Source organism: Sinocyclocheilus rhinocerous, unplaced genomic scaffold (assembly GCF_001515625.1).
Source record: "Sinocyclocheilus rhinocerous isolate Xijiao unplaced genomic scaffold, SAMN03320098_v1.1 scaffold1063, whole genome shotgun sequence".
Taxonomy (NCBI): Eukaryota; Metazoa; Chordata; class Actinopteri; order Cypriniformes; family Cyprinidae; genus Sinocyclocheilus; species Sinocyclocheilus rhinocerous.
Window position 1 is genome coordinate 1,766,769 of NW_015625586.1, and position 13,251 is coordinate 1,780,019.

Sequence of the window (13,251 nt, forward strand, 5' to 3'; positions counted from 1 at the left end):
AAAAACTTGGAAAAAGCATTTACATGCATTTTTCAACAAACATTTTTAATATTTGAGCTTTAACGTCTAAATGATTGTTATGAATGCTTTGCCTTGGTTTATAAGGTCAAATTATTCCCAATGGTAATCAATGACACATCAAATCACACAGAGCATGCAGGAAAAACTAGCATTAATGATAAATGAGAAAGAAAACTGGGGGGGGGGAGTTTACAGAGAAACTAGAAGAGTATGATTACCGGACATTTGAAGGGTCTCTCTGTGGAGTGCACCTGTCGCACATGACTGTTAAGATGGTCAGGCCTGGAGAAGACAGAGAGAGGGCTCAAACAACAAACACAATACGTACAAAAACACAATAATTAGCAGGGGCCCTTGTGCATTTCTTTGCTGCACACCATCTCCATGTGAACTAGAGAAGGGTCAACACAGATCTGCCTCTGTCTGTAGCATCAAGGCTCCTTTAAAACAGCAGGACACGGTTTTGTACGGTTGTTTTCGATAATTACTGGCTTCTATTCGTTTAGGAGATGCTTTTACACAAACTATGTATATATTATAACATTATAAATATCTGTACTGTCACTTTCGATCAACTTAAAGGGTTAGTTCACCCAAAAATGAAAATTCTGTCATTAATTACTCACCCTCGTGTTGTTCCAAACCTGTAAGACCTTCGTTCATTTTCGTTACACATGACGTGTGACATCAATGGTTCAACTGTAAAGTTACGAAGCTACGAGAATACTTTTTTGCGCAAAGAAAACAAAAATAACGACTTTATTCCACATTTTCGTCTCATTTAAAGGGTTAGTTCACCCAAAAATGAAAATTCTGTCATTAATTACTCACCCTCGTGTTGTTCCAAACCTGTAAGACCTTCGTTCATTTTCGTTACACATGACGTGTGACATCAATGGTTCAACTGTAAAGTTACGAAGCTACGAGAATACTTTTTTGCGCAAAGAAAACAAAAATAACGACTTTATTCCACATTTTCTTCTTCTTCTTCTCTTAGTTAATGGCGGATTGCAAACAACTTTTAGGTGCATACCGCCACCTACTGTACAAGAGTGTGTAATATTATGTCATTTTAAGTGTACTCAAATTCTGCTCATTAACCCTGTATCATTAAGGAATTTTATTCCACATTTTCGTCTCTACTGCGTAACTTGTGGACGCGACAGTATCATGACGCGAGGGTGTGGTGGCGCCGGCGCTGACCCAGATCTGGCATAATTACGTCATCACGCCGGATCTGGGTCAGCGCCCCCACACGCTCGCGTCATGATACTCGACCACAAGTGACGCAGTAGAGACAAAAATGTGAAATAAAGTCATTATTTTTGTTTTCTTTGCGCAAAAAAGTTCTCGTAGCTTCGTAACTTTACAGTTGAACCACTGATGTCACACAGACTACTTTGTCGATCATCTTGGTACTTTTCTGGACCTTGAATGTGGTAGTTACCTTGCTGTCTATGGGAGGGTCAGAGAGCCCTCATATTTCATCAAAAATATCTTAAATTGTGTTCCGAAGATGAAAGAAGGTCTTACGGGTTTCGAACAACACGAGGGTGAGTAATTAATGACAGAATTTTCATTTTTGGGTGAACTATCCCTTTAATGCATTCTTGAAAAATAAAGGTATTAAAGGGGTCATATGATGCGATTTCAATTTTTCCTTTCTCTTTGGAGTGTTACAAGCTCTTGGTGCATAAAGAAGATCTGTAAAGTTGCAAAGACTAAAGTCTCAAATCCAAAGAGATATTCTTTATAAAAGTTAAGAGTCAACCACGCCTACCTAAAACGGCTCGTTCTATAATGTTCTTTTTAGCAGCATCATATGACCCCTTTAATTTCATTTAAGAAAAGGTAGTTTATATAAAGTATATAAAATATGCATTACTTCATTTAAAAATTTGCTGCTAAATTATTTCTTATTGCCTCAGGGCCTCATGAGCCCAAAAATATGTTTTACTACTAGCTTGACTGGATGTGTCTAAATATATGACAGATAAATACAGACAGAAGGTCACTTATTCCTCATCTAACCCATTTTCAGTTTCAAATGAGTAATTAGGGCATCTCTCCATAGCTTTTAGTGAAATGACAACATTCAGTCCTCCACCACTGTCAGAACTACAGTGTAATGCTCACTGTTGAAACCTGCTGTGAATTGGCCTGATAAACAGCTTGTTCTTGTTTATACCAAGCGTGCATGTGTTAATAGAAAGAAATCGTTAAAAATCCATGTCCTCATAATCTCAGTGCACTCATGGATAAAGTGTGTTTATGCAACTAGTTTGTTTTTTTGGTGTGTACAGGTGTGCAGAGGTTTATCTCTTACCGCGAGAAGCCCTTAGCGCAGTGCGGACACACATACGGTTTCTCCACTCCTCCCTGGTGTGACCGAACATGATAACTCATCCGATCCTTTCTCTTAAACCGCTGCTGGCAGATCGGACAGGAGTACGGCTTCTCATCCGAATGGGACAACCGATGCCGGTTAAGATGGTACACGTCCCTGAACGCTTTCCCGCATGCCTCACAAGCATGGTTCTTCCTGACCGGATTGGGGTTGGGATTAGGATTGGGAGTCGGATTGATGGGTAATGGGTTTGTTATTGGGATAGTTATTTGGATCGGGGTGGGATTATTTAGGTTATCGTTGATGTTGGTATTTGGTGCAGCCTGAAAAACAATGTTAGACAGAATGTCAGATTTTATGACCTTGAGTTTTTTCGTCGTTAGTGCCACAAACAAAGCAAATCTTTCTGTGGGTAAAACATGTTCACTGTTTGATGACCTACTAACTAACTGACTGTATGTGTTCGACAAATGAGGTGAAAGCAGGTATGAGACCACGTTACACAACTGTACACAACAGAGTCTTGGGAATTGGATGGTTTGAAACTGACTCCAACTACTTTAGTTCATTGTGGGACAGCAGGCATATGGAGAAATAATCATGAAATTATGGTAAATGGCACTTTCCATAAATAGTTTACAATCTGGTGTCCCGTTACTGTTTTAAAATCACCCATATCAGGTTTTTGTGTTGCGAGAATTATGAGATTTGTTTGACAAACCTAATCAGCTATTTAACCCTAAAGGCTGGAATACATTTTAAAATAGGCAATGGCTGAGGATCTCACCCTACCAGACATTCAAATCTTTACAAACACAACAAACTCCCAGAGAAACATGCACCACGGTGCTAGGAGATTACATTACAAATTGAAACAATGTGTTCTAAAAACAGCTTAAAATATCAGGCATGTTTTATATCTGGGCAAAAGTCATGTTGTGTATTGCAGCCTTTAGATACTGTATGAAAAAATTATAACACAATGTGTTTAGTAAATATCCATAAACACTAATTATTTGTTCCAAACCAGATAGCAAGTTTTATTTAAATCTGCAGCCCTTTTACTCACTCTGGCAGTGTTTTTATTATTATTATTTTATGATTAATATAAAAAATTAAATAAACTAAATATGTATTCCTATGATGGATATATATACACATACACAAATATTTTAAATAAATGTTAAATATTACATTTAATTGTTTATTCAACGTTTATTACTAAAAATAAAGGCATGATAACAAATCGAGGTTTTATACTGTAATTAGAATAATTAAAACAATTTGCAAAAAAAAAAAAAAAAACGGGGTTGACAATCAACTTTTTAATTTGTGTGTGTGTTTGTATATATGTATACACTACTGTTCAAAAGATTGGGATCAGAAAGATTTTTTATGTTTTTTAAGAAGTCTCTTATGCTCATCAAAGTTGCATTTCTTTGATCAAAAATACTGAAAAAAACAGTAATATTATGAAATATTATTGGAATTTAAAATAATGGTTTATTATTTTAATATACTTTAAAACATAATTTATTTCTGTAATGCAAAGCTGAATTTTCAGCATCATTACACCAATCTTCAGTGTCACGTGATCCTTCAGAAATCATTCTAATAATATGATGGTTTATTATCAATATTGGAAACAGTTTTTCTTTTTAACGTTTTATTCATCAAAGAATCCTTAAAAAAGTATCACAGGTTCCAAAAAAATACTAATCAGCAAAGTTTCCAACATTGACAATAAATCAAACAATATGTTAATAAATCAGAATGATTTCTGAAGGATCATGTGACACTGAAGACTGGAGTAATGGATGATGAAAATTCAGCTTTGCATCACAGGAATAAATTATATTTTACAGTATATTAAAATAGAAAATTGCAATAATATTTCATAATATTACTTTTTTTTCTTCCATTTTTGATCAAAAAAGTGCAACTTTGATTAACATAAGAGACTTTAAAAAAAAAGCATTAAAACTCTTTCTGATCCCAAACCTTTGAACAGTAGTGTGTGTATATATATATATATATATATAGCCTATACATTTTATTGTTTATTTAATTAATTTTTAATTAGCCCTAATAATTTAATTAGCCCTATTTTGAACCCTATTTACGAAAAGTGCATCAAAGTGAGTAAATATGAGATATTATCATGGGTAGAAAAGTCAAAGCAAGAACAAGTGAAGTGAAGCAAAAATATGCAAAGCATTAACCAAAGACACAAACCAACCCGACCTGAACCATTGTCCCAGTAACCACCACTGCAGTAGGGAGGGGATGGGTCACTGTCATGGCGACCGTTGCCGGGGCGATAGAGACAGCCACCGTCTCTAACTGCTGATTGCTGATTGGGGAAGGCTGGGCCATGGGGTCGAACGCCGTGGGTATGGAGGCAGGTATAGACAGCTGGAGGAGGGAAAGAGGGATGGTCTGCCTCTCCACTCGTGCTCCGGCCTTGCTTCCATCTATTTTCTCTCTAGCGGCTCTGTCCTTCATCTTCACTCCAGTGTGGACAGACTGATGACGCCGCAGGTTGTAACTGTTCTTAAACTGCTTGTTACATATGGAGCAGATGTGTGTAGGTCGGGCTGGTCGAGTGACTGGCTTCACTGGGAAAGAGAAAAAGAGAGAGATGGTATTCATACACAGGTGTAGTCTATTTGTCGCAAACAAACACCTAGACTCAAACATGCTATGCTGTATTAAAAAAGCTTCTACTTGAAAGCAGTAATTACAATGAGATGTGAAATCACATGGGCAATTTTATTTTTCTTTTCCCTACTGACAAAAACAGGAAACTTTTTAGCACTAATGCATCACAATAATGTGCCAAAAATGCACATTAGTTATGAAAACCGACGCTTTATCTGTGTTTTTATCATTCTCTTACCATTAGAGAACTAAGCATGTTTTATTGCTATTCTTCATCAGGACTACATGAAATGCATAAAAAATGGCCTAATTTGCATTGATCCTGGAAAAGTTTTTACCCTAGGGATTTGAAAAAGATTCTGGATCACAGACTTCTAAGCAGCTCCGACATGAACCACATCATAAAAACCTTAGAAAACACAAAGGTTTTGAAAAGCTGGAGAAAAAAGACGATGATATTAGCATGTGTATGTCTGTGATGAGCTACTCAATGAACTACACATCCCATGCAGCACAGCATTATAAATTGATAGGAACAGTCAAATGTATAAATATAGAGTAGCTTGAAAGGGCAGCAGGAGTGTTACAGTATTTATTATTACATTTATTATTATTATATATATTTTTTAATTATTTATATATTTAATATTAATATTTAATAATATACTATCAATATATATATACACACACACACACACACACATATAGTTTTATTTTATTATATATTTTTACATTTGTCAGTTTTAATTTAGTATTTTTATTATTTTAACTTAAACTTATTTTAGTTGCCAAAGCAGCTTTTCTAATTGTCATTGAAGTTTTTGTTTTAATTATTTTAATACTTTCATCTATTATTAATCATTTAGTTTATTGCTTTATTTATTGATTTATAATTTACTTAATTTTACAATATTGCTTTATTGTAATGATCGGTTTTTATTAGTTTTAGTTAACAATAACAGCACTGGTTCATTAACCCTGTTTCTGTTTCCATGGATACAGCAACTTCTCTGAATGGTGAATCCCTCTTCAGGTATTGTGGGTAGTGTTGTTTTCTGACAATTAAGCAGGATCACTAAAATACATTAGTTTATAGAGAAAATTAATTACATTTTGACTTCTGAAACCCTGCTGAAATTCCAACATAGCGATCCCGTTCATGTGTTGATCTTGCAAATTTGATCTTTCCAACAGGCTTCGAGGGCAACAATAGAAGAGAGAATACATGCAGGCATCCTAAATTATATTAAAACTTTATGCAAATAACTGGCTCATTAACACCTTCACTGATTTACATCCCTCTCCAGCCACTAATGCAAACAGCCTAACCTCGGTTCTCTTTCCAGTCCCCAGTGAACTCCCTTCCCACCCTCCCGTTTTGGCCCTCCCTCACCCGGTACGGGCTCCTCGCTCAGCGCCGCGGTGTCCACCGTGGATGGGGGCGGGGCTATGTGCTCAGGGGGCGGGTCCTGAGCGGCATCCGTGAGCTCTGGGAGAAGATCTGATTGGAGGGTCGCGTCAGTTTGGGACTGTGAAGGCGGAGTCTGTCGAGAGAAGGGGCAAAATCACAGATTTAAACATCCCTTTGCCTTGTGAATGAAAGTACACCGGTGCCATTATAGACAAAATGCTAGCGATTATGACATGAATTTAAACTAAATGACTAAAAAGCTATCAGCATTAGAACGCATAAGCATTTTCTTACCTGAAAGAGGAAATTGCTCCAAGCTGCATCCATCATGACGTGTAGAACAGTACAGACGCCGCTTGAAATAAACTAATCGATTTTTTTTCTCCTAATGGACGTCTCCTTCCACTATCTTATCAAATCTACATAATAAAAATGTAAAGCTACCAAATATAAAATGACAGTGAAATTTAAAAAGTGAAAGAATGCATATATTACACGGACACTGATAAATATATATTTTTCTAAAATATTTCTAAATAGTACAAAATAAGAAATGACAGCTGTCAGTCACAGTATGCTATTAACGCCGCATTGTCACATAACAGTGGCTTACCATGCTTAAAAATCTAATATAAAATGAATTTCTGCATGTAATGTTTTCTTATTAATTAGACCGCTGTGTAATAATTCATGCAAAAATAATAGAATTCAAAAGGCAGTTTAATGTTTCATTTGCTCGCATGGCGTGGTTAAAAAGAATGCCATCAATTTTATTATAAGATTCCCCATCCAGGCCCGGAGCGGCATCTGCGCGAGCCTCGGCGTTGCGTTAAATCTCATTCGCGTCTGGCGAGCGCTTCACCGGTCGTCGTCCATGGCTCCGCCTCGGCATTTCAATCGAGAGGATGACATTTTTTCCTTTTTTTCCTGCAATACTCTCACCCTCCCACCCTCGCTCTTTCTTCCTTTTCTTTTTTTATCCCGTCTTCTCTGCCCCGCTATCTCTCCCCCACCGCCGTGTCCCCCTTGATTTAAAGGGATAGTATATTTTGAGTGAACACCCCCTCTGTGTCTTCGTCCCCTCCTCCACGCGATGTTCTCGAGCGCGGTGTCCTCTCGCGCCCCTCCGGCGCTCGAGTTCGGCCGACGCAAATTACAGCATAAACATCGAGATCAGTTAAAAGAAACCATCCGCGCGTTCTTCTCCAAAAACTAGCCCTACAACACAAAGATTCTTGGCGGTAGACAACTGGATGTTCGTATGGGGCAAAAAATGTCGCAGGTCCTTAAAGGTAAAGACGCACGCAGACGCAGCTGCGGTAAATAATAAGCGGCTCCAGATCACTGCCGATAATAATTGTACGCGCCCAATGGGATTTAACACATATCAGTCAGATTCACGCCCGACTGACAGTTCTGGGCTCCCAGTGCGTTGCTTTTTGAGTCTCACAAAACGTTCTCAGAACAGAACACTCCTGCATTTTGAAAGGAAATAGAACGTTTGTTTTAGGCTGTGCGTGGAGCTTCAGAGAACGTTGCTTTAACGTTCACTTAACTTCTCTACAACATTACACCAGCAGCACAAAACAGTCTTATTTTCATGCATTGTAGAATTAGCCATTAAAATAAAACCAAAACGCCATTACACATAATATGCAGGATTAAATTAATTAAACGTTCTTGAAATAATATCACCAGTAACAGCTGCATCTGGGTGTCAGGATATCTTTATTGTCAAATCATCAGGATACAGTACAAAAGGACTTTTCTCCACAATCATATAACTCTAATATATTTCTGATCATTTATAACAACAGCTGTAAAACTTCAGACAGCAAACAGTATGTCTACCCCTCTACCACAAACCAATAATACATTCAGAAGGCTATGGACGAAAATGATGCCAGAGCCACTTGTTTAATATAATAATGGCTTCACACTCTTCAAATTAATATGCAAAGTTCTTTGATATACCTGCAACAAAAACAGCAATCTAATAAAACAGTAATAGACAGGCTCATACAAAGAGTTCAAACATAATTCACTATCACAAGCAATGATAAAACAACGGGCAAATACAGTAATACTCGAGTGGCTTTCAGTTGAAGCGTGGAATGTGCCTGTCTATGTGTGTGTGTGCATGTGTGGAAATGTTGGTTTTAAATAGCAGAGCTATTCTAAATCCCATTAAAATTATACATAATTATACCATTAACAAATAAATTAACCGTCAAAAATAACAATTATTATTATGATAATTGAAATATATACTTACATTTCACTGCTGGTCATATATTCTCTATATAACCATGTATGTGACACATAAAAATCTTGAATCTTGAATGATGACACCCCAAAGATGACATAAACATGGTACACTCATAGTGCAACTAGTTCCATCAACAGAAATAAAAAGCCCATCTACAGGAATATGGATAAAACTCGTAAGGAATTTGCCCTGGCATTATAGCGTTGATAATCTATAATCAAATAAATATAAATGCTCAGTGAGGCTTTGCAAGGTCCCATAATTGATTTCCATGATCTCATCCTCATCTATACTGGCCAGCGTTCTTATTTCAGCTGATCTCTTTTGCACGGCCTTTGTCTCATTTTTATTGTTTTCTGCATACTCTCATGTCTCACTGTGCTTTGCTCCGCTCTCTCTCACGGTCAGCCACATCGGTAGCAGCCATGTTACAGGAGGCGGTGATGAGGTGGAGGAGACTAATGCCCGACTTCAGCACACAGACCACGCCACAAACTCCCAGCAGCCACTGCAGCCACACTGCGCAAGAAAAAATTGCAACCGATATTTAAATCAAATATCATTTATATTATAGCATTGCTATAGTGCATCCTTATGAGGACTACTTAAATGAATAAAAGTGCAGCAGCACTTACTAGTTGCTGAGGTTATATAACACAAAGTATAATGTTATAAATATAAAAAACATCACAGTCTGTAAAAATAGTCCATTATAAAGACAGCGAGAAGCAGCCTGCTGATACTCACCCTGGGGTTCCTCAATGTAGTACATTATATACAGCAGACAGAAGAACAGCTCGTTCCCCATACACATGAAAAACAACACCGGCTGTGGAAACACACTGATGTCAGAACAGCCTGTACATGTAAACTTCTTCACTAGATATGCATGCTTCAAGAACATCTAAAGAAACTTCTGACTGTGTGAATGAATGTGCATGAGTGAGTGTGTTACCCTGGATGTGTAGTACAGCCTTAAGATGGGGTTGCCAGAGAGGTCAATGGTCTTGTGACTGGTGGCTCCCTTCATCATGGAACTGAAAGAAACGGAAGGAACAAGTCATATTATTAACAATGATTTATGTAGAACTTACAGGTAACAGATACTTAAATACAGTAATTAAACAATAAAATCTGATTCTAGGGGCCTGTGGAGATCCATGAAAGTACTCCAGGGGCTCCATGGAGAAGACAAAATTTTACTGACAGTTCAGATTTTTTATTAACATTAACTAATATTCTGACATGGATCATATAATAGTGTTAGTTACTGATTTGAATAAAGTGTTATAAGGAAAATCTAGCTAGCTGAGAGATTGTGGGTTCAAAAGTGTCATGATAAAACGGAAATAGCGGCAAATAATTTTTTCCTTATTGTGAAATTATCGAAAAAAGTAAAACATCTAGGGCAGGGACTTGGTTCTATCAATCGACTGTTAATTGGATTAAGACAGATCTGAATAGGAGCATGCAGACTATTGCAATAAAACTGCAGTTGTTTATCAGTAGATGTATATTAGAAATGGGGGAGCTTTTAATTTTGCATTTTCACTGGAATGAAAAGCAGACTGCAATTAGCAATTAGACAAGTGAAGCGTGCGTCTGAGAGCTATGTGTGGGGGTGGCAGTGGTGTCCCATGTTGCACAGTCTAGGCAAAATGACTATGTAGCCTATGCCAGGATCTGCCTCTGATGGATGATGCTTACCAATTTGGGATGAGATAATCTGTAAACATGAAGAGAGATTTCTACAGACCCAAAGGCTTTCTAGAGTAACAGTAACAGGAAAAAGGCAATGAAGCAACACAAGTGATGCCGGTACGTCACATGACAATGACAACATGACAAAGGTAGTACATCCAGATTACATTCATTCTATATATAGACCATGCTTTTTAATGCAGCCCCTATTTCAAGCATTTAACCAAAAACTGTTCACATTGAAAACACATTGACTTTGGGATGATGGGACCAGAAATTCAAAAATGCCTCATTTTCGGGATTTAGGACTCATTCCTGCGGCACTCTATTGGATAAAAGATGTTTTGGACACACCTGTGCAGGTGCAGCCAGTGGCTGGCCACGTCCAGACACATGCTGAGCTGAAACAAGAAAGTGTAGGATGGGTACAGCAGTGCCAGGTTCACCAGCAAACACATGGTCGCACAGCGGTCTGTCAACATGTCCAGCATGGCACCAAACTTTGTACCTAAGAAAGAGGCAGGGATGGGCATAGAAAGAGAAAAGCACAGAATGAGGAATAACGTACAACACAAAGCTGAATATCTCTACCTTGATTAAGAGCGCGGGCTGCGTGTCCATCGAAGGCATCCAACAGGGCACTCAGTAGGTAACAAAACACTGCCGGGCCCGGGCAACAGGGCATCAGGTAGAAGGATACCAGAGCCAGTGCAATACGGGCATATCCTATTGAAAGTGTGGAAATTAAAGATTCAAAGGGATTATGAGTGCACATGTACAGATGAACATAACATGGGGACAAAAATATATTTATCATGGCCACAAATTAGGAATTTGTTCCCTCATTTTACCCTCTAATTGGTAATACAAAGTTTTGATTTCATTAAAAGTAGGGAAGAATTTAGTACAATGTGGCCCCCGATTTACTAAAACAACGAGGGAATGAATTTAGAAGTCGTAGGAACAAATTCTTAATTTGTAGCCATGATTTAAATAAAACAAGGGGACTAATTAATAAGCCATGAGAACAAATTCTTAATTTGTGGCCTCAATATAACTAAAATGAGAGAACTAATTAATAAAACAAGGGAACAAATGAATGCAACGTGGCCATGATTTACTAAAAAGAGGGAACAAATGAATAAGTTGTGGCCCCGATTCAACTAAAACAAGGAAATGATTTATAAAACATGGGAACTAATTGTTAATTCGATTTTTTGATTAGATTTTGAGATGTGCCTGTTGCACTCAAAGGTTGAGTGAGATGAAAACAAACATGAAGGGGCGGAGTTTAAGCAGAATAAATTATTTGATAAGTCCTGCATGTGTCATCATAGAGAAGTCTGTCGTTTATCAGTTATGACAATTTCATTAAACATTACTACCTTAGGTCAAAATATGTTGACAACAATATATGCACAGATAAACTGTTTATAATAAGATCCATAATATGCTTTTAGACAATAAATGGTGTGAATTTTAATTTCATACCGACTTTAATCCTCTTTATATACTACATTGATAGTATATAATGTTCTCTATAGATCATAGAGTATTGACAGCTAATGCCGAGTTCACACTGCACGATTTTCAAACTCGTCGGATCGCCGTTGTTTTCACACTGCGTGACTATCTGGGGTAGCATTCAGTTGTTGCTGTGTTCACACTGCAGGATGGATCCGCGACAGGGGGTTACACACTGCATGACTTCACAATAGGAAGAATCGCCGACAGCTCTGTCTGGTCCGCAAACTACCTTTCACAACAAAACACACGCGAGAAGTGATAAGGAAATAACGCGAGAACCCGCGTGCGTCAGACCGGAGTTCTCGAGCGAGACTGTAATTATTTAAAAAAAAAAATATATATATATATAGCCCGCAAATTGTCTGGCATTAGTTAACCTTAACTCTCTCGGTTGGTACTCACCGATCAAATTCGGGACGAACAGGAAGATGTTTTCTTCGGCCATGCTAACAAGCGTTTTTGTTTGGACGGAGCAGCCTGAAATGTTCTCTTCTAGGTTTCTGTTTCTGTTTCCCTCTTCAAGCACCTCCGTCTGCTGCTGGAGGACTGTGGCTGTGCGTGGCGCGTGACGTCATGTTCCCTGTGCGCGCACGCGCACGCCGTCAGAGGAATCCTCCCCTTTAATTGGCACGCGCTCTGTGCTGTCACTGAACGCATCACATGCCACGCTGACCCCAAATCAGCCGTGTGTCAATGACAGCACTGTGAAAGTGTGGGGGATGATCATCTCAACTGAAACACGGTTTTTCCACAAATTTGCACTATAGTACTTTACTTTTTTGACTGCTTTCATATCGATCTATCTATCTATCTATGCAAGCAATGTCCATTAACAATGGTTTTATAGGTCAATCAGTTAGAAAAGCTTCAAATTAAAATTCTGAATTGCAAAAATATGCATGTTCAAGGGATAATATAGTCAGTAGGCCATTAGTGCTAAATAAATCTGAATATGGGGCATTTATTTTGTATTAAGCGGTCTATAAACCTTAACATAACCATTACAGAGCATTGCATAAGTTCTTATATTAAGCCAAGTTATTCACTGGTAATCATTTTCTAGTTCTTTTATTAAAGGGGTCATATGATGCGATTTCATTTTTTCCTTTCTCTTTGGAGTGTTACAAGCTCTTGGTGCATAAAGAAGATCTGTAAATTTGCAAAGACTAAAGTCTCAAATCCAAAGAGATATTCTTTATAAAAGTTAAGAGTTAGCCACACCTACCTAAAACGGCTCGTTCGAACACGCCCCCACATATCTACCACACTATGTGGGAAGATTTGCATAACACCGCCCAAATGTTCACACAAAGA

General features: G+C 37.9%; 1 protein-coding gene across 1 annotated transcript; it reads right to left on the bottom strand.

Annotated features, from left to right (window-relative positions):
- Positions 1–9,058: 9,058 nt before the first annotated feature.
- On the bottom strand, positions 9,059–12,503 carry LOC107754949 (CDP-diacylglycerol--inositol 3-phosphatidyltransferase-like). Its single transcript, XM_016571600.1, has 6 exons — positions 12,340–12,503; positions 11,002–11,136; positions 10,765–10,918; positions 9,665–9,746; positions 9,457–9,538; positions 9,059–9,228 (listed from the first exon to the last, which is right to left on the bottom strand). Exons 1-6 carry the CDS (start codon positions 12,380–12,382, stop codon positions 9,083–9,085), a joined length of 642 nt encoding a protein of 213 aa, XP_016427086.1. The 5' UTR covers positions 12,383–12,503; the 3' UTR covers positions 9,059–9,082.
- Positions 12,504–13,251: the final 748 nt, after the last annotated feature.

Coding starts and splice junctions, on each gene's coding strand:
- LOC107754949 (XM_016571600.1), bottom strand. CDS start 12,382: ATGGCCGAAGAAAACATCTTCCTGTTCGTCCCGAATTTGATCG. Junction 11,137..12,339: donor GTTCGTCCCGAATTTGATCG/GTGAGTACCAAC, acceptor CACTTTCAATAG/GATATGCCCGTATTGCACTG. Junction 9,229..9,456: donor CTACATTGAGGAACCCCAGG/GTGAGTATCAGC, acceptor TTTCTTGCGCAG/TGTGGCTGCAGTGGCTGCTG.